The 24,984-nt window shown below is 34.3% G+C and overlaps 1 protein-coding gene across 3 annotated transcripts in view; it reads right to left on the bottom strand.

Moving 5' to 3' along the window:
- The window catches only part of LOC121367809 (calcium-transporting ATPase sarcoplasmic/endoplasmic reticulum type-like), a 72,670-nt gene that overhangs the window by 38,385 nt on the left and 9,301 nt on the right, over positions 1 to 24,984 (bottom strand). For all 3 annotated transcript variants that reach the window (XM_041492187.1, XM_041492186.1, XM_041492189.1), the window contains exons 4-8: positions 12,277 to 12,381; positions 3,319 to 3,457; positions 2,693 to 2,773; positions 1,410 to 1,495; positions 198 to 264 (exon numbers count right to left, since the gene is read on the bottom strand). In XM_041492187.1, the coding sequence (XP_041348121.1) occupies positions 198 to 264; positions 1,410 to 1,495; positions 2,693 to 2,773; positions 3,319 to 3,457; positions 12,277 to 12,381 (478 nt within the window). The remainder of the gene's footprint in view (positions 1 to 197; positions 265 to 1,409; positions 1,496 to 2,692; positions 2,774 to 3,318; positions 3,458 to 12,276; positions 12,382 to 24,984) is intronic.

Here is a 24,984-nt window from a genome sequence, read left to right as displayed (position 1 = left end):
TCCCACAGGGAACGCCTTTTTTATACTATGGAATTTACTACAAGTTATTTATTTCTGAACAGATTGCACACAAAAATAATGGGGTTTTTGTTATTTCCAAAACACTTACTTTTCTTCTTACGTTAAACAAAACTGAAATTATTTACAAAAAACATTTTTGTAGGAGGATGGGACAGACTATAGGTAACAATGCTTACCAATTTCTGTGCTCAATCCTGTGCCTATGACAATACCGCGACATTTTCCTGCAGCAATGTTAGTTCCCTGCAAGAAAGATGCATCAGTCAGTAATTAATAAATTTATGAACAGTGAAACACCTCTAATCCGGACACCACTAGAGCACATGATTTATTAATCATTGGCTATTGGATGTCAAACATTTGATCATTTTGACATAGTCATAGAGAGGAAACCCACTACATTTTCCATTAGTAACAAGGGATCTTTTATATGTACCATCCCATAGACAGGATAGCACATACCACAGCCTTTGATATGGCAGTTATGGTGCACTGGCTGGAATGAGTAATTGCCCAATGGGCACACCGACAGGGATCGATCCCAAACCAACTTCGCATCAAGCGAGTGCTTTACCACTGGGCTACATCCCACCCCCACCCTACAAAACCAAGTAAAAAGTCTGGTTATAAGGGATATCTGGTTTAGAGAGGTTCTCTTCTGCAAGGCTATATAAAAAGGGACTGTGAAAAATGTCCAGTTTTGATGGAATTCTGGTTTATAGAGAAGTTTCGCTGTATTTACAAATGGAACATCAAAAACTGCAGTATGCGTCATCTATTTGCATGTAACAAAAGATCCCTTATTGTTAATCAGCAGGTCCCTTAATGTTAAATCAGCAGGTCCCTTACTGTAAATCAGCAGATCCCTTACTGTTAATCAGCAGATCCCTTTACTGTTAAATCAGCAGGTCCCTTACTGTTAAATCAGCAGATCCCTTACCGTTAATCAGTAGATCCCTTACTGTTAATTAGTAAGAGAAGCCTACGTGGTAGCAACTGGTGTCTTCTATCATTCTGTAGATTGAATGATGCAATTCATATATGTCACACACTAAATAACCACCAGGTAAGCAATGCGCCAATGCGTCATTTAATATTTTTAATCAGTCAACCAGCAATCTAGGTCACATACACCCAACTAAACACAAAAACATGATGCAAACCTGAGGTCAAGATATTGATGACATCTTGGTCCTTCACAATAACAAAGACACTGGTGAGATGTAAATGTGAAAATCTACAAAGTAGCTTAAGAGTATAAATTAATTCAAATTTGTGAAATATTAATTTCATCTTGTGGTTGATGGGTATACAACACAATTGCCTCTAGCATCTTCTATGCAGTTAATTATGGAATGGCTCCAAGTTACAACAATAAATAAACTCACCGAGAAAAGAATATTTTTCTTGTCTTGATTGACTGCTCGTGGATCAGGAATAGGATCTGGGTGTTTTAGTACGCTGATACTCTCTCCTGCAAATACAACAATTATAATAAGAAAATCATAAAAATTAAAATAGTGTAACAAGATGGGCAAAAAATCCAGGCCATTAAAAGTAGAATGTTATGTTTTCATGAAAAGAAAAAAGGGACAGGAACAGATTTCAGATGGCACAAAAATATAGATAAATCCAGTTTTTGTCACTGCTGCTAACATCCAACCGCCGATGACTGAAGAATCAATGTGCTCATGTGTCAGTAAACAAAAAAACTGCTACATGTATTTGAAATGTATGTCATAAAATTAACAAAGATAAATAATTAATCAATAAAACAATCTTCAATCCAAAATATACAGAGCTCTTCTAATTACCATAAAATTGCGATATAAAGTATTATTTAAAATAGTCAAAACTTCTTAAGCAGCCATCAGTCTTAAGAGATCAGTTTACTATTTTCACAATCATCTAATACAGCACAAGGTGACCTGTATTAATCAGATACTCCTTCGTATTCTCTTGGGTAACTACTTAATGCTGGTTACACATGTTTAGTTGTGGTACTAAAAAATAATACTACCCAATTTACTTTCCACACAAAGTGGGCGGGACGTAGCCCAGTGGTAAAGCGTCCGCTCGATGCACGGTCGGTCTGGGATCGATCCCCGTCGGTGGGATTGGGCTATTTCTTGTTCCAGCCAGTGCTCCACAACTGGTATATATCAAAGGACATGGTATGTACTACCCTGTCTGTGGGATGGTGCATATAAAAGATCCCTTGCTGCTAATCAAAAAGAGTAGTCCATGAAGTGGCGACAGAGGGTTTCCTCTCTCAATATCTGTGTGGTCCTTAACCATGGGACAGCAAATAAAATGTGTTCAGTTAAATAAAACATTTCCTTCCTTCCTACATTCCACACAAAGAGCTATCAATAAGGAAAGATTAATAACCTGATGTCGTGGTTACGCCAATGGACTTAAGGCTGGTAGGTACAGGGTTTGCAGCCCGGTACCGGCTCCTACCTAAAGCGATTTTTAATGACTCAATGTAAGACCACTACACCCTCTTCTCTCTCACTAAGCACTAACAACTAACTCCTGCCCTGGACAGACAGCCCAGATAGCTGATGTGTGTGTGTGTGCCCAGGACAGTGTGCTTAAACCTTAATTGGATATAAGCACAAAATAAGTTAAAATGAAATCAGGTGCAAACAGCGATGATGTATGTTACCTGTTAAAATTGATTGATCTACTCTGAGGGTTGTGGAATGGATTGCAGCAACTCGGATATCTGCAGGTACTTTGTCACCAACTGAAAGTAGGGAGCATAGATGTAAATACGCTGTCAGCACCATCTGTATATATACATTCGTGAACACACATACATACAATTATATTAGCATCAAGTCTGAACAGTTGATACATATATTTATTAATGGAAGGGAAAAAAATTAATATTTCACAAATTTGCCAATAAATATGTAATTTTACATGTCCGAGCAATATCCCGATACACAGTTTGTCACCACTACAGGTACAAAATACACTCATTTCTAAACACTGTCAGTTAATCAAATAAAATCTACCACCAGTCTTGGGGTAGGTGGTGGAGGGGGCAGGGGGAGTTATATCATTTCAAGATACATGACATTTTTACACTCTCAATATTGATTCCTTCTGTAACAGGTGTTTGAATTCTTCAAAAGGAACTTTGGAAGTAACAAACAGTTCAATAAAATGTTCAGTGGATGAGAAACGTGCCATACTCAAACTGTGCACTTAATAATTAAATCAACTGTTATTTGAATATGACTATTATTTCAAGATTCAAAATTAGACAGTAAAAAAGTAACTTACCCGACACTTCAACAATGTCACCAGGGACCAAGTTCCGGGCTTTTATCCGTTGAATACCTCTGTGGTTTTGGCGGATTACTTTCGCAACTTCAGGCTCATATTCTTTTAAAGCCTCAATTGCACTCTCGGCATTTCGCTCCTGTAGAATAAAAAACCCAGAAAAATCATTATGTTCTAAATGTTAATAGCTTCTCCAAATAAAACATGTATAGAACAACAAAAATATTATGCACTATATTAGGCGAGGCTATATGTTGGTTATATTATTTCAGTGTATAGTTCCTTTACTATATTGTTGTAATGCCTTTAAGAAGGCACTAGCATTCTTACACCCTTTGCAAGCTTTGAGTGCTTGTCATCTCTATAAACTCTAATCTTGTGGGGAACATTGAATATTGTCAAATGATTTGATGTTTAATCAGCAAAGCTCGATTAGTATCTAGCATAAGGTCACTGGTGATCTAGATAATTAAAGGAAATCTGTCAGAAAGTTAACTTTTTCAAATTAGCAGCAAGGGCTCTTTTGAATACGCATATTCCAAAGCCTCAATTTCGGAATACTGAATGTTATTATCCATATGGTTCAACATAACCAAGTTAATAATAATCATACAAAGTACACGTGTAATAAGTTTAATGATGTAATTTTGGGAAGCGACATCATACCATGACGTTGCTTCTCCAGTCCTAGCTCAGACTGTGCATTTGAAATATGACGTCATTTCGTCATCTCCTTCTAGTTTTGGTAGAAAACATTTTGAGTTGGGTCTTGTTATTCATAAAGAAATCAACAATAATAATATGGATAATAATGAAATTATTACACTCGCGTGTGAGTCGTACTGATTTTACAAAACTCTGGCAATACAAAAATCCTGACACGTTTCGTAAAATCAGTACAATACACAAGCTTGTATAATAATCTCTATATAAGAAATAACCACATGGGTCCACTCGGAGAGGTAAAGGTACTCTCTATCACACCTCACTATCAATCAGCAATCCTCCCACTCGTGTATGTATGTATGCCCACAAAACGCTGCCGAGTCAAGTGTTGGGAATTAGTACATGTGCTTTTGTTTTCAAAATCTTGATTAGCAATATTTCTAGTCAACTAAAAACTGATTAGCAATTACTGTTTAATGTTTTAAAATTGTGCAGCAATCTAAACTTGCCTAGCAATATTGAACAAAATGTTCCATGGCTTACATCAAATACATGTAAAAGTTCAAGGAAAACAGGTTGTGGACACAACCTCTGATCAGTCGACACAGATCAAGAAGGCCATCCCACTCATATTAAAGACGTCTGCAATACTGAGTACATACAAGTACTCATCATTTGTAGGTACCATACTTTCTGATGCAGTAAAGTAGTTTTACTTGTAACCCACAGATCAACGAACAATTTCAATTTACCCTTACAACTATTCAATGTTGTATCACCATAGAAACCTACCAAATCAATAGTAATGTAATGCCCCTCCTCTAAGACTCTTCAACAGCTCAGTACGTTTTAGGTGGGGTTTTTAAATACAAAAAATACACCAATCGATACCATCACTGATAATATTAAACACGCTACAAACCATTAATCAATAACAACATATTTTTTGTAGATATATGTAAAGTTGTTCATAAAACATGTATAAATTAAGACTGTCCCCAGCAATACACAGATTTATAATCGGTGACCTACATAAACCTGTAAAAATTACTGTAGTGTTCAACCACGCCCCAACAGGTTCAAGCTATGCACCAGTATGTTGAGTGCACAAAAGCTAATTTACTGTTTTGTTTACTTTGTCAGACAATTCAATATCAAACCTGGACATCAACAGAAGGTTGCCAAACACAGTTCTACCGGGGATGGCCTAGTTTAATAATACATGATTATGTTTGTAGGTGGATACGTACATTGTATGAATGTTATTTTAATATTTGAAGATGTTGTGTATTTAAGACCTTCATTTACATTTATAATATACGGTAGATACAGCACAGCGCATGGAAAGTTAACACTTAATAATTCTAGTATAATGCATGAAAGAAAGATAAAAGCAGGCATTAATATTCTAATCAAAGAATTAGAAGACGTGACTACTGATTTTTGAAGCTATCTTAGTTCTACGACACTGTAAAATCGTTACGGCTATGACATTACTACAACTTGTCATAGTCTGCTATTTTACAATAGCTACAAAATGATGTCCTGGTTTCCCCCAAAGAAGAGATGGGTGGCTGATCTATCCTCAAACTGTTCTACAGGGATATCCCAATCCCCACCCCTCCAAATTGACAATTAGCATTTTAAAACAATCTATTTTTACTTTTAGTATTCAGATTTAAGTCCTAAATGCAAGCAAAATGCGCAAAAACATTTCTGTTAAGATGCTTTATATTTTTGGCAAATACAATGATCAGCATCTTGAATAATTTACCCCCTCTCCCTCCAATGAATTGATTTTTACAGTTTATTAAATGCATCTCTAGATGATTTGATATAGACATGGTTTTGTTATTTTTAACAACCCACATCTAGTACTGTTATGGCTCTTCCAATGTAATGATTCTTCTGGGAGCATTTTATTTTGCAAACTTTGATAAGTCACGGTTGCTAATCATTTAAAAAAACAGATTAGCAACTGGTATTTAATGTTTTAGAATTGAGTAGCTATCCTAGAACTTTCATAGTGAATGGCTGTCTTGGGCACAAGTTCTGGACTGGGCCCGTTTTTCTGTCTAAGATTGGAGGAGTGTTGGGAAAGAAAAGAGGGGGCTCACACACTCAAACAGTCAAGCACAAGGGCACACACGCAGCCCTATCTGATGACCAGAACAGCATGTGACGGATTCTGATATATCGGAATATGAAATGATCCCTCCAGGGAGTTAGACCTAATAAGAAATAGTGTGTGCAGAAATTTCTAACGTTGATTTGGCACATAATTTGGAGTGGTTCGATGTAATGAAAAATATATAATGAGTTTACACAGACATATATAAATACATGTGTGTCTATTTTAAGAAATGTAACAGTACCAGATAAACATATATACATGTACTTTGTACAATCAATGGAATTTTATTTCCTCAAATATAATAATTAATGTATTTATATCCTCACCCACCAATCAAGTTTAAAGAAAGGAAGGAAGGAAATGTTTTATTCAACAACGCACTCAACACATTTTATTTATGGTTATATGGCGTCAGACCATACAGATATTGAGAAAGGAAACCAGCTGCCGCCACTTCATGGGCTACTCTTTTTGATTAGCAGCAAGGGATCTTTTATATGTACCACCCCACAGATAAGGTAGTACATACCACAGCCTTTGATATACCAGTCGTGGTGCACTGGCTGGAATGAGAAATAGCCCAATGGGCCCACAGACAGGGATCTATCCCATACCGACCGCACATCGAGCGAGCGCTATACCACTGGGCTACGTCCCGCCCCCTCAAGTTTAAAGTGTCAGTTTTATGGGTGCTGAAGCAGTATGAATGATGTACCTATAATTAATCTGCCATTTTTAAGGTTACCCATTTTGATGGTTAGTTACGTTTTGACATGATCAATGTTAACATACATGTTCATGAAAAAAAATGTATGAAAGAAAGAAATGTTTTATTTAACGATGCACTAAACACATTTTATTTACGGTTATATGGCGTCAGACATATGGTTAAGGACCAAACAGATTTTGAGAGGAAACCCGCTGTCGCCACTACATGGGCTACTCTTCCGATTAGCAGCAAGGGATCTTTTATTTGTGCTTTCCACAGGCAGGATAGCACAAACCATGGCCTTTGTTGAACCAGTTACGGATCACTGGTCGGTGCAAGTGGTTTACACCTATCCATTGAGCCTTGCGGAGCACTCACTCAGGGTTTGGAGTCGGTATCTGGATTAAAAATCCCATGCCTCAACTGGGATCCGAACCCAGTACCTACCAGCCTGTAGACCGATGGCCTACCACGACGCCGGTAAAAATGTATGTGTTAATTTACAGATTTAATATATTTTGCAATGACAAATGTTCATATTAAAAGAAAGTTTTTAAAACAAATAAAATAGACTGTCAGATTGTTTTGAATGGTAAAAAGACCAGTTTACCCATTAAAGCTGCTTATGCTTATGTGTAATATATCCCCATGCTTACCACAAGGATTAATCACTATACTACATATATATATATATATACATTAATTACATATTATCAGCGATCAATAAGCAGGCAATGTAAATATACTACTTAACAGTAACAATACTTCATTAACACAGATAAAATAACAGCATATATAAAGGATATCACTAATATCAACACATTATGTAAATACATGTATTATCATTAACGGAATACAGAATGGTATTATCACCATGGTTAGATGCCATCTGCCAGCTGTGGATTCCATAGTATAATTCAGTAATAGTATTAGTGCTTTATTTATTCCTACTTTCCTTTACAGTGCTTCCCACCAACAAATAATAAATTTTAAAAAGCAAGAGAAACCCCCAACCCCACCCCAAAAACCCTGGGCCAATCTAAGCCATAAAAATAGCTTTCTATCCTGAACAACCCGGCCATTTGTTGTGCTTTAGCATTGATCAGCAACAATGAGAAATTCCCACTGGTATATTATTATTGATCTCTGATCCTAGTTATTCCTGAAATCTAGTACCTGTCGTTTAATTCTCTGCAAGTAGATTGTTTTGTTTAATTCTCTGCAAGTAGATTGTGTTTTATTCAGATTGCTGGCTGACAACCAAGCAAAATCAGTAGAGTAGTTCTTTGTTCAAATCATTACTTAATGATTGAAATAAAAATCATATACCAAACATGGAATTTTCTGACTCATTATCATTAATAATAATATTGATTTTTTTTTATTTTAAATTTGTATGTTTTTCTCATTAAGCCATTATATTATATACATCTTGTTTTTTAAAGTTAAAAGTTCCACTCATTTATATTATATATTGTTGTATTTACTTTGGGTACTGTTTTTAAAAGAAATAAACAAAACTATGAAGATTGTATGGTTATTGTTAAAAAAAAAAGTGATTTGTTTTTCTTCATCCCGTTCTTCGTCAGTCAAATCATCAGACCAGTCATTCCCACAAAAGAATATTAGTTATAATTAGTTCAGTGACTGTTCTATGCAGTTTTGTGGCAAGTGTTGTTGTGTTTGGCCATATTACTTGTCTGAATGTGTTGTAGGATATTATTAAAAACATTGATTTTCTGTAAAACATGTGCATAGCTTTAATTGATGTTAATCATTAGCCATTAGACATCTATGTTAATTACTTGGGGTGGGGGATGAGGACTCGACAGCGGGATTCCTCTCTCAATATCTGTGTGGTCCTTATTTAATGCAAATTAGGCCATTCACCTTTTATGTCTTGCCTGTACTATCCTCTGTGAGATAATCAGAGTGACAACTGATACACATCATACAGTTAACATGAAGGATTCTTGGCTACAGTAATTACAACTTAACTGCTGTGCTATAAAATAATATTTTCTTCTTTTTTTCTTTTTAAATTTCCCTTCAAAATTATAGACCTTTCACCTGCCAAACATTATAACTAATATCAACTATACACTGGCGTAGGAAGTGGTGGGGGGGGGGGGGGGGGGGGGGGGGGGGGCATGTGCCCCCACTTTTCAGATATTTTGCTTTATATTTGTTTATAATAGTGTAAAAATAAAAGTATGCCCCCCCCCCCCCCAAGTAGAATGTATATGGAGCATCTTTAAATATGCAATAAAGTTAAACATGATAAAACAATTTAGTACTCTGCCATATATTGCTCAAAATATGCAATGAAAACAACTGACTAGGTTTTCCATGTCTTTGTTTTTACTGAGTAACCCCCAATCAAAATGTGGCTATTTAAATGTAACTTGGAAGTTAATTTCAGCCCACAATAAGATCTCATTTATGTGATGCACATGAGCCTGTCTAGATCTGACACACACCCTTCTAGTTGGAATATACGAACCAGCTAACTATATAACCACACTGTGATCATGACTTAATTAAAACATTACAACCACAAGCACGCTGACCTAATTTCCAGAATATGTGGCCAATCTTGGCATACCAGCCAAGTGCAATCAAGAACAAAGCACTCTATAAAGCAGATCACTATTAGAGTCACCTACTGACATGTAGTGGTTAAGCCATCAGTCGGTAGGTACTAGGTTTATATTCAAATACCGCCCAGCTCCAATTGAGACAAGAGTTTTAACAGCTAAATGAGGATGGGTAGGGTCACTGCTTCAGTTTCTCTATTACAGTGACTGCCGTTTGTAAAATCTTCAGGAGCAAAAAATAAAAGCTGCCCTGAATTTTTTTTTGCCAGTCATTGCTCTTCTCAGAAATTAGCATACAGTAATTGTTAAAATGTAAATGTCACCAAACTGATAATAATATCTGTTCATGTTTCACTGTCATTTATAATTAAACTAACCATCCTTACTTTTCATTTTAGTCCTATTAACAAGTTTACCACTAATAATTATCAAACAAACAAATATTAATTTAATCACTGTAATTTTGAAGTTTTAACTGCTCATTAATAACTAATTACTAACCATTCTCACTGATTAACTTTACGACTATCACTATATAACCACCACTGTCAAACAGTTAATTATTAATCACTGTTCTTTTGAAGTTTTCATTGACATCAGGCGTAAGTGTATGTGACAAATTCGGCAAACGCTAATTTTCGCCCCCTGACAACACACAAACATTTTAAAAGTAAAACTTTTTAGGGGGGCCGATATCGAAAATATTTCACTAGCCCGCCGGACCAGAATCAACTAAAATGTACTAGCTCACCAGAATTTCTACTTGTCCGCCACGTGGCAACAGAATGAAATCAAACCTCAAACTTTGATTTACAAAGCAATACATGTTGAAATATTCTGATCAAGACTACGTTATTCACATTTCTTTCATATACATTTACAAAATTTACATATAGCTAACATACTTTCAACGCAAACAAATAATGTTTAGGAATAATTAACCTTTGACAGGCCCCGTTTCCTGGGAATTAGGCTAAATTGGAATCACTATCAAAACCGAACCATTTTTGTTGGCAAAAACTAAACCGATTTGGCTAAAACGGCACCTCAATGTAATGGCAAGAATGATACTTTTTTCTCTCTTTGTTTTGTAAGCTGAAACAGCATTTCATTTGATTGCATTTCACCGACTTCTAACTAACTGCTAATACTAATGTCCGCTATATACATAAAAATAAAACAAAATAAAAAAAGATTAATATAGCTGTTGTTTTATTGAAGATATTATCGTTCGTGTAATGATACCATTTTAGCCAAACATATTTTTGGATTCCGTTTTAGCCATATAGCCATAGATGGTGCTGTTTCAGCCAACGCTATGTTCCCGTTTTGTCCAATTTGGTTCAATTTTCGTTTGGGGCCATTCATAGCATGGTTCCATTTTCACTATAACCCGTTTCGAGAAATGTCATGCTTGCAGTTCTGAAAGTAGTTTATTGGCAATGCAGTGCATGTATGACATCCTTCTGAACTGTTTGTTTGAATGTTTTGGAATTATTGCATGGCTATGCGGAGACGTGGATTCAATGCAAAATAAATAAATAAAATTATAATACAATCAATCAGAAAAAGATAGATCGCCCGTCAAACTGGTAGTTGCATTTTTTAACTCGTCCCGTCAGAATTTTAACTCATATTTAGTAAGCGGGCAAGTACTTTCTGCACCCCTGTAAAACCGATAATTAAATATAACAGCGAGTTACTAGTAAGTAAACAAGTAAATAAACATAGCAATATCGTTTTATTATGACATTGGTTACAATTAATTTGAGAGATTGCTACATAAGCAACACACCTCATACACCCATTCTGATAATTCGGAACACCTCGGCTGATTACAAATAAAAATAAGTGTTCCGAATGATCGGAATATTCCAATAGACAGTACAACTTCTGCTTACATATATCCCATGAGAACAGCTGATACATGTTATATTAGGAAAACACCACAGTTTTCTTTTTCTGAACAAAAGCTTTTGGTTTCAGTTTCAATTTCTCAAAAATTATACAAGTTAACAGTATAAAATTTTCACCTTGCAAATTTGTTAAGGGAAGCATTTTTTTGCGCGCCAAGATATGATTTATGGGCACTATACAGGTGTGGGTGCGATTGCGCCCATCAAACGGCAGTCCACGCTATTAGTAATCTGTAAAAAATAATCATTAACCCCTGTCCTGGATATACAAACCAGATAGCCCAAGACAGCATGCTTGAACCTTAATTGGACATAAGTATAAAGATTAAGTTAGCATTGCATGTACCTAAACCTTTTGTTTTATAGCAGTGTGCTTGGCAAATATATTTTCAGTAGTATGTACATTTGCGCAAAGCAGTGATCTTTAGAATGAATACATGGATTAATTTGACATTTATAAATAAAATATAGCTAATTATCTCTTTGGTCCACTGTGTTTAAAAAAAAACACTAGCACATGTATATCAACCTAAATATTTATTCTAAAATTGCCAGTTTGAGTCTATGAAGTTATCAAAGTCTGGCAACATAGGGATCTGTGAATAAAAATGTTTTCCAAAAAAACTAAAAAAAAATGGTATTTTTTATAATAGGATTTAGTTGGTTTTTTTGTAATTCAAGTGGAAATTGCATTTAACAGACAGAAATATTATTCCAGTTCAACCAACTGGCAGAAAAGTGCAATAAAGCCATAAGACTAAACTAGAAAACATTTCTGGCACTCATTATTTTGTAGATGGTTTTTCTGACACTCATCTCAAGGATTGATTTTCTCGAGTCTTTAAAAACATCTACAAACAGCACTTGTACCACAAACTATAATTATTCTTGTATGTAACTATATGTTATACAATCTATATAATAAAACTGTCTTACCTGCCACACTCCCACAACAGCATTGCATATCAAAATAGTTAAAATAACAAAAGGTTCTACAAAAGCTGTGACTTGTTCTTCAGATTCTTCAAACCAAGCTAATACCTGTGAAAGAAAAAAAAAACACATTAAAATAAAATACCTGCAGGGAATACATTTATTACAAGATGCACATATATGATATATTGACTTAGTTATATGGTGTCCAACAAGTGTGGTTATTTTAACATTATTTTAGGTAGGTAGGTAAGGTACATAGGTAGGTACGTAGGTATGTATGTAGGTGCTAGGATTTTTCACAATTAATAAACACAAACAATACATTGTGGAGTTCAGTGTTTTATAACCCAATAAAATGAGGTGCGGTTGGGACCTCCTTATAGCTTGACATTGTTAGTCATGCTAGGTCCAAGTAATGATGTCTAGAATATTCCATGCATGCGCTTGAATGAATCTGGTTGTAGTACTGGTATAGGATGAAGCTATGCTTGTTAACTTGACAGATCACCTATTTTAAAGTGGACTGAATGAGTGGAGAGACATACAATCAACCCAGATTCACACCGATGTATCATTATTAAGGATGGATGAACAGCAGATAGTAACCTTTTTCGCAGGACTCATTCGTTTGGCAGATGTTAATGTTTGTGACATAGTATCATATAGGCTTAGGATTTTTAGGTTTTAAACGCTTCAAGACTTATAACTATAAAAATTTGAGTACACCAGCCATAGGTTACACAAAAACAAATTTAGGTAACCAATTTCCCTTTTGGAGAACCAAATCATAACCAATGACCACGTAAATGACGTCTTAATTTAAAGCACATAAGAAAAATCAGTTACACAAAATTGATCTTTTGCAATGCATGAACCAAATGATCATCCTCACAATTTTTTTTAGACCTAAATCTACAAATGTAGAATTTGTTGAAAATTATATTATTGAAACAATGCCCAAACATAAACAGACTTCCTGCCATATTTAGATTAATGCAGTTACTGGCATAAGCTTTGTACAAGTTTTATTTTCACTTATATGACAAATTTGTGCACCTGCATCTACTTGGTATCTAACATAATTGGTTATTTTGATATTTGATTGACAGAGAAAGAAATGGAAACTCATTAGTCCAAAAAATAAATTCCTGCCTATAAAACAAGGAACCATGGGCAGGAAAGTAGGCTACACACCACGGTCTTTGATGTACTGGGTACAGGCTGGGATGGAAAATAAATGAGTCCATTGAGGGCGATTGATGCTGTGACCCACTGCACCTCAGGTGAACACTGCCACTGAGCTACATCCCATCCCTTTAATAACTTAATAAAAATCTGGCTGGAATCAATGGCAGTAACATATGTTCTCTAACAACAAGTCTGTTTACTCTTAAATAAAAATGATCTAACTAAACAAGTTACTGCTGAACTGACATCCTGCAATCTCCTGTATTACAGAACTGACATCCTTATAGAGCACAAGGTTGAATTCTTCAGTACCTAAACAGCAATGGTAATTAACTCAATTATTGTTGATGATTACGATAGGTGTTAGCTAGTTAGCTGTAGAAATAAATCTTGTCTTATCAGGTGAATTATATATATATATTTAAAACTAACTGATCCTTGTATCAAGAGAAATGAAGCAAATTGCACCATTCACTATTCTTCTTCATCCTTTTAAAAAAAAAAATCATTTATTACATGTCAAATAACTAGACAAATGAATAATTAATGTGTGGTTCTGCACCTAACGAGATCTCCTCACAAGACAACAGGTGTACAGGTTGATAGTGCACGACACGCCATGATAATCCTAACTCGGATAGTACTTATAGCTCGCACTGCTTCAACTTTGTGAGATCGTCAACATCAGAAAATTAACTAAGTACACTGTGTTTAACAACATAGTAGACCTACAGTTCTTAGAAGTATGATTTACATACAGTACAAGATGCATACACCATAACAGTGAATACAAAACAAAATTGTACAACACACTTTATAACAGTGCAGTAAATCTACAAGTACATGTACAACTGTATTAATATAAATTTTGAATAGAACACCAAATGCACAATGAATAACAATAAAATAAACCTATAGGTCCAAATGTAAACAAACTTTGAACGCAACACGAGCAAAAACTTGGTAATCATGTGACCTCATTGAGGTCATTTTTTTAAAGTACTAAACAATGCAGATTAGAACTAATTTAATGATTTGGCTTTTGCGATATTAAAAACCCCATACATTTTCATCCTCACAGGAATCGCAGATCAGTGTATTTGCAGTTTTAAGCCCACGGTTTCATTATTTTTTAATTTGAAAACCACAGGCATTTTTTTTTTTTTTTTTAAATTGTACATCAGCAGTTTTTGTAGCTTCACTCAGCTCGGAATCCTGATGACACGTTTCAGCCAAACACTGCACTCGATTCCACTGTACGTGACATGTTTGCATTGGTATCTCATCATAGCATGGTAACAATTATATTTTTATTTTCTAGTCAAGACATTTTAGTTTTTCTTTTTATGATACCTTTATTTACAATTATTTTTTTACAAGTGACCATTAAAAATGTTTATTGCTCTTATAACAGTCTATTAAAATGTGCCTGTGAAAGCTGGCATACTTGTTGAAAGGATTGTAAAATAAATCGAATCATAGAACAAATATAAAAAATGTAATCTTTTTTCTTTTTTTTATGTCCCGTCCTTACAAACAACTTAAAACACTGGATATGCTACTTATTCTGGTTTACCATTTAACACTGTTAGTCTATAAAACAAAATCACAAACATATTCAATTGTAGATTCATTTAATCAAAGCTTAATATCAGCTTACCCCCACAAATATGTAGTAATACATGAACATTTGTAGCTGTCGGGTATATTAAATCAATATAAACTGTAATACCAAAACAAAACCTTCAGTAACATGAAAAATAAAGTCAATAACAAATGTATTTCAGTGACATCTTGATGAACACTGTCGTTTATTAATGTATTATGTTATATCCAGTTTTATTAACAGAATAACCTGCAGCAACATAAAACAGAATTACATGTATATGTAATAAAGTAATAGAAACGTGGTCAGATAAAGCCACCGATCAATATGTTATTACATCCCAATCAGTGTATATTATTAAATCTTGTTAGGTAAAGCCTGATGTATTAAAGCCATAGATGTCATGAATACCGTTTCAGGTCTTAGCAATGCATGCATCCATTTTTAAAAATTATAACCGACTTAAAATCGATGATATATACATGTATGTTTTTGTAATTCTAAAACCAAGGATGGGAACACACCTGTTACTTCAATAATGAGATTACATGTATATGTAACTGACAAACATTCAATACCAGGCTTGAGCATAACATGATGTGAATGGCTGTTTGGACTAAATGTTGATGATGGCAGGTGATAATACAAAGAATGGACATACATTTTTTTGGTAAATAGATAAATAAAAAATGGTGTTTTCCCTAGCTTGTTTTAGCATGATGTGGCATCATGCCTCCATCTTGCCTTAATTAGCACCATGCTGCCCCGGGATCAAACAAGACCTTTTCAGTAATTAATTTTAACATTGCCTTTATAAACCATTCAGAAATGTATTATTAATTAATAATATATGCATGTTATGTATTTTGCCATTCATTTATCAAAGCAAGCACATTCATTAATTACATTTATTTTTATTTAAAGTAAAAAAAAAGAAAAACGTTTTTAATGCAAAAAAGTGCCCTAAAAATTGTGAAAATACCCACACAAGTCTACCATACCATGTAAAATTTCTAGGAAAAACACTATATTTAAAATATATATTTATTTCAATGGGTTTTTTTAATTAGTCCAAATTTTGATATTTTTAAAATACAAAAATCATTACTCTGAAGAATAAATGTAACAAACTTATACATTGGCAGATCTGGGGGAGAGGGGAGGGACGCAGGGATTCTGTAATAAAACCCTGTTGGCAATAACAAATCTAATTATGTCCCCCTATGTCTCTAAATTAGATATTTTTCCGCTAAGAAACACAATTAGTACAATATATTCCCTTCTGTTTTCATGAATAAACAAACAGCATATACAGCATATAAATAACTTAATTCTATTTCTAGCTTTGAGACTGTAAGACTATTACCAGCCAGGAAATCGAGTGCACAAAGGGGCTGATATTTCAAATCAATGCCCAACTAATGCACGGCAGTCTATCAAGTCCAAGTCAACTAATGCGTATCAAATCCCTAAATGATAATCAAACCTTATGAATAAATCAGGTGTTTAGATTTTCCTTATTTAGCTGTAGCTTTTCTTGGATTAGCTTATTAAGGAAACGGAGTCTCAGAATTGATTTTAATATTGATTTCTTTGTAAATAAGACAGGAATTTTTTGTTCAATGTTGCTCCAACACATTGTTTAATCAGCAGCTATTCAGTGATGACACTTCAATATCACGGTAAACCTGCTCACCATGTATGTGAAAATTAAATTAAACACAATCTACAGAGAAGTTAATTAAGCTCTCCCTGGAGTGCTTTCCTGTCTGTGGTAAAGTGCATATAAAAGATCCCTTGCATGTTTCCTCTGAAGAGTACGAGTCAGAATTACCAAATGTCTGACATCCAATAGCCAATGATTAATAAATCAATGTGCTCTAGTGGTGTTGTTAAATAAAACAAACTTGAACTCTCCCTGAAATAATAAAGGACATTGACTGGCTCTGATAAAAATACAAGTCTATTATAGAGTTATCCTGAGAAAGGTCTTCAAGCAGGTACACATCACCATTAATTACTCCATGCAGTTGAACTGTTAAATATAATTTCCATATCAGAAAATACAAAGTTTTCTGTGAAAAATAAGACACCGAGAGAGCTACGTGACTGCTACTGCTAGTTTCATAGAGTACTTTCTCTTGGCAACTACCTTGCAAAACACCAACATAGGTTGCACACAAACATTTCCAGTTAGCCACTCATTTTGCTGTTGCAGGTGGCCGTATACCACATGCACAGTTGTCATCATTTTTACCAAAAATAACAAGTAACTTCAAACCAATGCCGTATTTAAATACCTCAGAGCTTAGTCTCCTTGTAGTTGTAATCATCAAAGAAAGATTTCAAAAGGCATTTAAGAATGTTGTATTCTTTTTTTAATGAACCATTTCCATAGGGATGTTCTGGTAGTCTTAGAGGATACATAGCATTGAGAGTGGCAGCAGAGAGTGGCAGCAGTAACCTCTTGATCATATTGGACTACTCACTGTGGCAATGAGAAGAAGGACAGTGGCCGTCATCTGCACAGCTCGCAGTTCCATTCCTACTTTTTGGACTGGGCTTGTTTTTATGAGATTACAAAGAATTCTTTCTGACAGAAATAACCAAATGTACCTGGATCTTAGAACATTTCAGGGCCCTGTTTTATGAAGTGCTTTTAGCATTAAGATCTCCTTAAGTACATAACTATCTTATGTTCTTAAGGTGATATTAGCGCTAAGATCGCTTTGTAAAATGGTGCTCAGTGCCTCCCAGTTTGCCTCAACTAGAGTTCTGTCAAAACCATGTTATTAACACAATTAAACATTGCCATCATTGTATGGGTTTTTTGTTAGTCAACATTCATATTTTTGTCATATTTCAGACTGGATGTGAGTACGAACAATTAGTTAGTCCTGATAGAAAAAGCAGAGGGATGGGGTGTGTGGGGTGGTATTTAATTAAGTTCTTTTTGAATATACACATATACCTATACATATATTGATTTGCTGGTGGCATTCTTTTACACTTAATTTGAAAAGACCTGTAAATGTGTTATTGTGGGAACAATATGATACACTATTTTATTTTATATTTAATTGATTTCTAATTACTATACAGCAGTTGATGAATGTCAGCTGCTGCAAACCTATTTTGCCAAGCCTATACAATTATCATATTAAATACATGTGTGTGTGTGTGTGTGTGTGTGTGTATGTATGTATGTATGTATGTGTGTATGTATGTGTGTATGTGTGTGTATGTGTGTGTGTATATGTGTGTGTGTGTGTGTGTGTGTGTGTGTGTGTGTGTGTGTGTGTGTGTGTGTGTGTGTGTGTGTGTATATATATATATATATATATATATATATATATATATATCTACTAGGCAAGTGGGGTGTTGCTCAACAAGACTTATTATGCATGCATGTACATGTTGCGGTAATTCCAATATGGTAACCATCAACGCCCATTATCACATTGTTACATGTACACCAGTAAATAATTAGTAACTTAGGAGTACACACACAACATATTAACAAATGAGATGGCAAGCAAATAAGAAATACAAATAAGTGCATTTCTGCCAGAAAATCATTTGAGAGTACGTAACAAAAACAAAACAGATCACATATGTCCCTGTTAGGTGGTTATGGGTTTGAAATCTTTTGAACTTGGACACTGCATTTCATGTACTCTGACACATTTTAAACAGCAGTTCTCTTACTATATAATCTTCTTGAAATAAAAAATTATAGAAATGCATCCATTAATTGCCAAGATTTTAGGGTTTGTAATTTTACCCTTTGTACCCTCTGGCAGAAACCCTGATGCAATGAATGAATGAATGAATGAATGAATGAATGAATGAAAGAATGAACAGATGGATGAATGAATGAATGGATGGGTGATGTAATAATAACACCCCAGCATAGACTACTGCCCGGACTACAGGAAAAATTAATGGCACATAATCAATACAAAAGTTCTCCAGTTAACGAATTAACCACCGAGTAAAGCCGATCGGTATGAAGTGAAATCTTTGTGAAGGACGTTCGAGTGGAGCAGAAGCTATCTCTATATTACTTACTGAGAGATGTACAATCGCAGCCAAAAATAACTGCCAGGTGAAACATTAGCAAAAAACCATGGCACACAGATTTTCTTTCACCTGTCTGAGTATGGCGAGCATACCAGTGAATGCATCACCATGGCAACTGGCTGTACACAGCTGTTTGGAATGGGTTTTTACACCAAATATACTTGGATGACAGAAGATAGGTACAAAAGAGTCATGCTATGTTTCTTAAGTGCTAGGTTTACAGTCGTCTTTATTTACAAAGAAATAAACACTGTGCATATAATAAAACAGTGGTAATCATATTACATACCATTTCAAAAATGTGTGTTTGAACACTTCATACTAAACTTAGCCAATGAAATACATGCATATATATCATTATTTTTAATAAATCAGGGCTCGAAATTGCTGCCTACAAAAAGTCCATTTTTGTTAGACCAAGCAGGTGAAATAGAAATTCACCTCTCCTCATGTCCTCCTGATATGTGTACTATTTCAGCTGTCATAGTAAGTGTATCTGTGTGCAATGTTCTTCATATCCCTTTTATGAATGACATGCAGATCTGCAAAGTATTTTTATTGGTTTCCTTTTTTCTTCTTTTTTCACTCTGCCATGATGTTTTAAAATGAATATGCACACATTTTGAACTACATTAGTACATAGTTCAAGTAAGTCAGCTCAGTTGAGAAAAGTGATCAGCAGTTTTTAGAGTTGTAGCTAGGCTAAACCATACATGCTATAATACTTTGACAATGATTCAAGACAATTAGTAATGACAATGCTTTTGCATCATAACATAAGCATATATTTTAATCCTTATAAACCCAGAATAACTCACCATACCCAAATTGTTTTGCAGATTTGTTTTTTAAAGTTAACCTTTTGACAAAATTAATTACTTTTATCATTACTGTATGATTTTCTTAACCCTAACCCTAAACTGAACCCATTTTCTTTCGAGGGGGGGGGGGGCATTCAATTCAATAGCACCATACACAAACATTTCTTTCTGGCAGAAACACTGGACTTACAGTTTATGACAAAAGGCGTTAAATGTAAAACTTTAACATTGAGCTCAATTCAAAGGTTGATGCTTTCACATCCATCAGAAAATTAATACCTATATCATGTCTTTCACTTCGTAAAGGCAAGACAAAAACAACCATCACAGTGTAATGTACACTTTGCATTCAAACATAAAACCTTTATGGTGTGTTACATTCAACCATGCGAATAGTACTATATACATGTACCACACACACACAAATATATGTATGTATATATATATATATATATATATATATATATATATATATATATATATATATATGTATGCCAAAATCATGGGAGTGAAAACAACTTAGTTATCCATCAGGTCAAGTTCTTGTAAGAATAAAGCAATTTCATACATAAAAGGTGCATTGATAACATCTTGTTACATGTTTATAAAATTTAAAAACAAGAAAAAGAGAAAAAATGACATGCTCGTTCACCAACTAGTACTTAAAGGTAATTGGGACTGAACAGCCATTACTAATGACTGAGCTATACAGCTGCGACACATGAGTGAATAATATCCCTGTACACAGACCTAACCTTTCATTCACAACTGCTAAAACATACTGTGTACAGTCACAAAACTTTATAGCCATGTCTTCAAAAACATGACATACAAAAAAGAAACTGGTTCCTAGTCACTGATTGCAGTAAACAGAATCGTGATGATGGTTTAATAATCAACTACCATGGTGAATGCTGGGGCGAGCACTACAAGAAAAGTAGGCGTCTGTATGTGAGTAGCAGCACTAAAAGTACAGCTGGGAGTGGCAGCCACTGAAAATCAATGCTTGCCATCTACTAATGGATATCATAGAATGCATTTTTAAAAATGAGAATACACGTATTTGTCAATATGACATTAGAGAGAATATTTTGTTCAGTATCATGTCGCGATTTGCTAAACAAATTTCAGAGATCACTGCACAATTTTAAAATTTTAAATAGTATCTGCTACTCAATTTTTAACTGATCACCAACTGTAACAAAATCTTCTCTGCTTTAACCAGACCGACCCTAAATATTTTCGCCATTTTCAACAGCCATAAAACTTTTTCCTACATGCTGATATTTAAAACAGTAAAAGTACTTAGCATTTATTTGAAATGTTACTTTGCTCTTTGCCAAGACCAGACAGATTTTAGGAATTTATAGGATTTTTTGTTTAAGATAGTCTACCTACCTACCAACCTACCTCCTACCTACCTACAATAAAACAAACCAGAACACATTTTTTTAATTTGGCCGTATTAAGTGTATCACACTAAAAATAACAGTCCAACCTATTCAAGCAGACATATGTTAACAGAGCAACATCTAATCATCCAAACTGATACAAACTTATTAAGCAGAGAACCATTTTTATACTGTGAAAATTTTCTGGATACTTTAAAATAAGGCCACTATTTTTTTATTATTCGGTTTACGAACCTGCCGACGTAAATTTTGCTCAAAAAAAAAAAAAAAAAGTCGTATTTTTCACTTTTTTCTTGCCGCAGACTTCCACAAATAGCTCTAAAGAAAAAAAGAGTTACCATTCTAGTCTATTGTGGCGCATTTCGTAAGGTAACAGAGAGAGAAAAAAAAAATCACCCCTACTGATACACCCCAAACAGGTTTTTTTTCCTTCCTCCTACCATTGTCCACAAGAGTTCTTGTTCATAAATCTAAAAATTAAAAAATACTGGCCTAACTTCAATATTTATTTAAACACTTTTCATAAATGAAAAAAAAGCCCCGCAAAAATTCTACATTAATTTAAAATGATCGACCAAATTTACAAAGACCGTTTTGGACTTGCATGTGTTGAACTATATACATTAACCATGCTTAAACACCTGAATTTAAGAAAAACAAACTTTGTTCATTTGGCACAAACCCCAAGTTTGTAAAAACTGTAAAAGAACATGCAAAAATGGTTTAATTTCTCTTAAAATACTGACAAAAGGCCCATTACTAGAGTTATCATAAAGATATCACAATTTGGGGAAACTGATTAAGATTTCAAACGAAAGCTTATAAAAATAGCACTTGAAGAAAACAGTGGGTAAAAAAACAAATATATATACATGTATGTATGTGTGTGTGTGTATATATATATATATATATATATATATATATATATATATATATATTTCTAGTTCATCTAATTCAACTGGGCTGAGCTTTGCACATTTCAACTTGTTGAATCAAACAATGCTTAAACTTGCACACACCACATTCTATAGATTTAATCACACCCTTTCCCCTGCAATACAATACTTATGTCATGTCTCTGGGTTTCTTTTTATTTTGCTGTTTAAATTAAGCAAGCAGTGAATTGCATTTTTGAGACAAAACAGTCAACAACCAACAAAGCTATTCACCCATACTGGATGCCACATGTTGATAAGCAAACGTCGATACTCGTGTTATTGATTTTTAACAGGCTAACCCAGAATCTTCATAATGTGAGCAACTGACGTACCTCACATGAATGAATGAATGAAGACTTCCATATTTGATACAATTCAAGCCCACAAAAGGGACATGGCGATCAACATGTTTATTACTGCTGTAAACTGCATGAGGGTAGAATCAACAAACAAAGAAGATATGGCCAAAGTATATAAATTACGACTGGCGTACTGCCAAGAGCAGGAAATCACTGACCAGAATATAAAGACCACTTCACTGAAATATTACATTTTATTAAAGTCAGTGCAGACATAATATAAAACATTATGTGCAAACTCAAAAAATTGTAGAACTGTGTTTGTGTGCTATGCTTTTTATATAATCGTATAGTTAATTAATAAAACGGTTAAATGTGACGACTTGTATATAACGGGCGCAGCCATTTTGTACCATCTCAGTGAGTACGCCCTCTGGCGAGTTGGTGGTTACGTAATACTTATCGCGTCACGTTAGGAATGAGCCTTAGAACTAGAGAAACACAATCTACCTGGTTTTTGCGGGATGATAAATAGTCATACATTGCAATGTTCTGTAATAATACACATCCCAGTAAGCCAACAGTAAATATATCCAGCACTATATATATTATTTTTCAATACAAAATAAAATACCATTGTCAAAGTGGCTACACAACAAGTTGAAACAATTAACAATGTTTTGCCCATGCATTAACCTACGTACTGAAATGATACACAGTGTTTTCTTAGTTAATTGGTCTATGCTGTTAGTTGCTTCTACCTTTGATTCCTGATTGGCAGGTGTGTATTTGATTGGTAACCAGACGAGCCAATTAATTGACGCTGTCTAGACACAAAAATACATTGTATTGTGGAATATTACCTGTCGCCCCTAAAATTGTAATGGACATGGTTTATTACTGTAAATAGTTCTGTAAAACTATTGATTAAGTAGACTTTTCCACCTAAAACCACAGAACTGACCAATTATGTAGTCCCAAAGAAAAGAAAATTATCATTTGGGTATCGTGGGTTGTCGTTTTTGCTCCAACGTAGCATATCAATAGGCGTAATAGTGTACATTTTTCCTTTTGGATTATTAAACAGAGAAAAACACTATAACCCCATTTTATTCCATTAATGCAACTTGAAATATATTTAGTTACATTGTTTATTATATTATTACGTCATTTATGCTGTTTTACAAGTCAGGTTGATCAAAGAGAAGCGCCTTGTCAAAAATTACTGCTTTTGTTGACACTGTACATACAGGAGATGGTCAGGAGCTGACGTCACTTCGCCCCAAGCTATCCCACTGGACGTCACAAAAACGAAACAAAATGGCTGCCCCCAGTTAGCAGGAATAATCATGATTTTTTATTAACTCTAAAATTACGCGTTTTTCATTTGCTAAAGTGTCAGTATGTGTTGGTGGTCCGGGTATGCATCTTTCCAACACATAAGGCTCTTGTTGGAGTTGACCCTACCTTTAAAAATACAAGTAAAAGCTTCATATCATTACAAGACCAGAAGATACAATTTACACAATTATAGTCCATCTTTGAGACTTGCATTAAGTTCTTTGATAATTTTAGTTGATGCATTCTGGTCTTTTTAAGTCCCCTTTATATTTCTACTATCGATGCCAGCTGATGAAATAAGATGTTAACACTAATTCACAGCAAGTTGACAAAAGACATTCAAACAGATTTGCATGTTTAGTGCATGTTAATTGCAACTGAAACACGGTCTAGTCCTTCTGGAAAGATTTCAATACTTGTAAGCACATTAATAAGAAGCATAAAACTTCTCTCCGTTTTACAAAACATTATCGAATAAGTAAATGTAACAGTTTTTCCTTGATTTTAACATTTGACACAAAGTTGTGTTTTTTAAATAAATATAATAAAATAAAAATTATTTAAAGAAATTCAACTGCTAAACTTTGGCCGATTGATATATCTATTCTGAGAGGCAACGAACTGACATATCTATTCTAGTAGGTAGTGAACAGATATTTATTCTGGGAGATAATGACTAAAATATTTAATCTGGGAAATAACAAAATTGATGTGCTCCAAATAACAAAGTGACTGAGGGTGCAAAATCTTTCTAGGTAATCTGAATGAATTATGACGATGTACAAACAGATGCACAGACAAAACAAATTGAACTAGACACAATTGGCAGTACTAGATCAATAAATGAAATGATTTTCATATTAGCTTTTTGACAAATTACAAATTAATTAATTTTATTTGCCCAAGTCAACTTTAATTTGCATTTAGTAAACAAAATCTTAATGCTGCTTTATGAATATTTCATTTCCAAAAGCTTGAGTGTTATAGCAACAAAAAACAAAGTGTAATAAATACCCATGA

The sequence above is a fragment of the Gigantopelta aegis genome, chromosome 3 (genome assembly GCF_016097555.1).
Source record: "Gigantopelta aegis isolate Gae_Host chromosome 3, Gae_host_genome, whole genome shotgun sequence".
Taxonomy (NCBI): Eukaryota; Metazoa; Mollusca; class Gastropoda; order Neomphalida; family Peltospiridae; genus Gigantopelta; species Gigantopelta aegis.
This window is presented reverse-complemented; position numbering and strand designations above follow the sequence as displayed.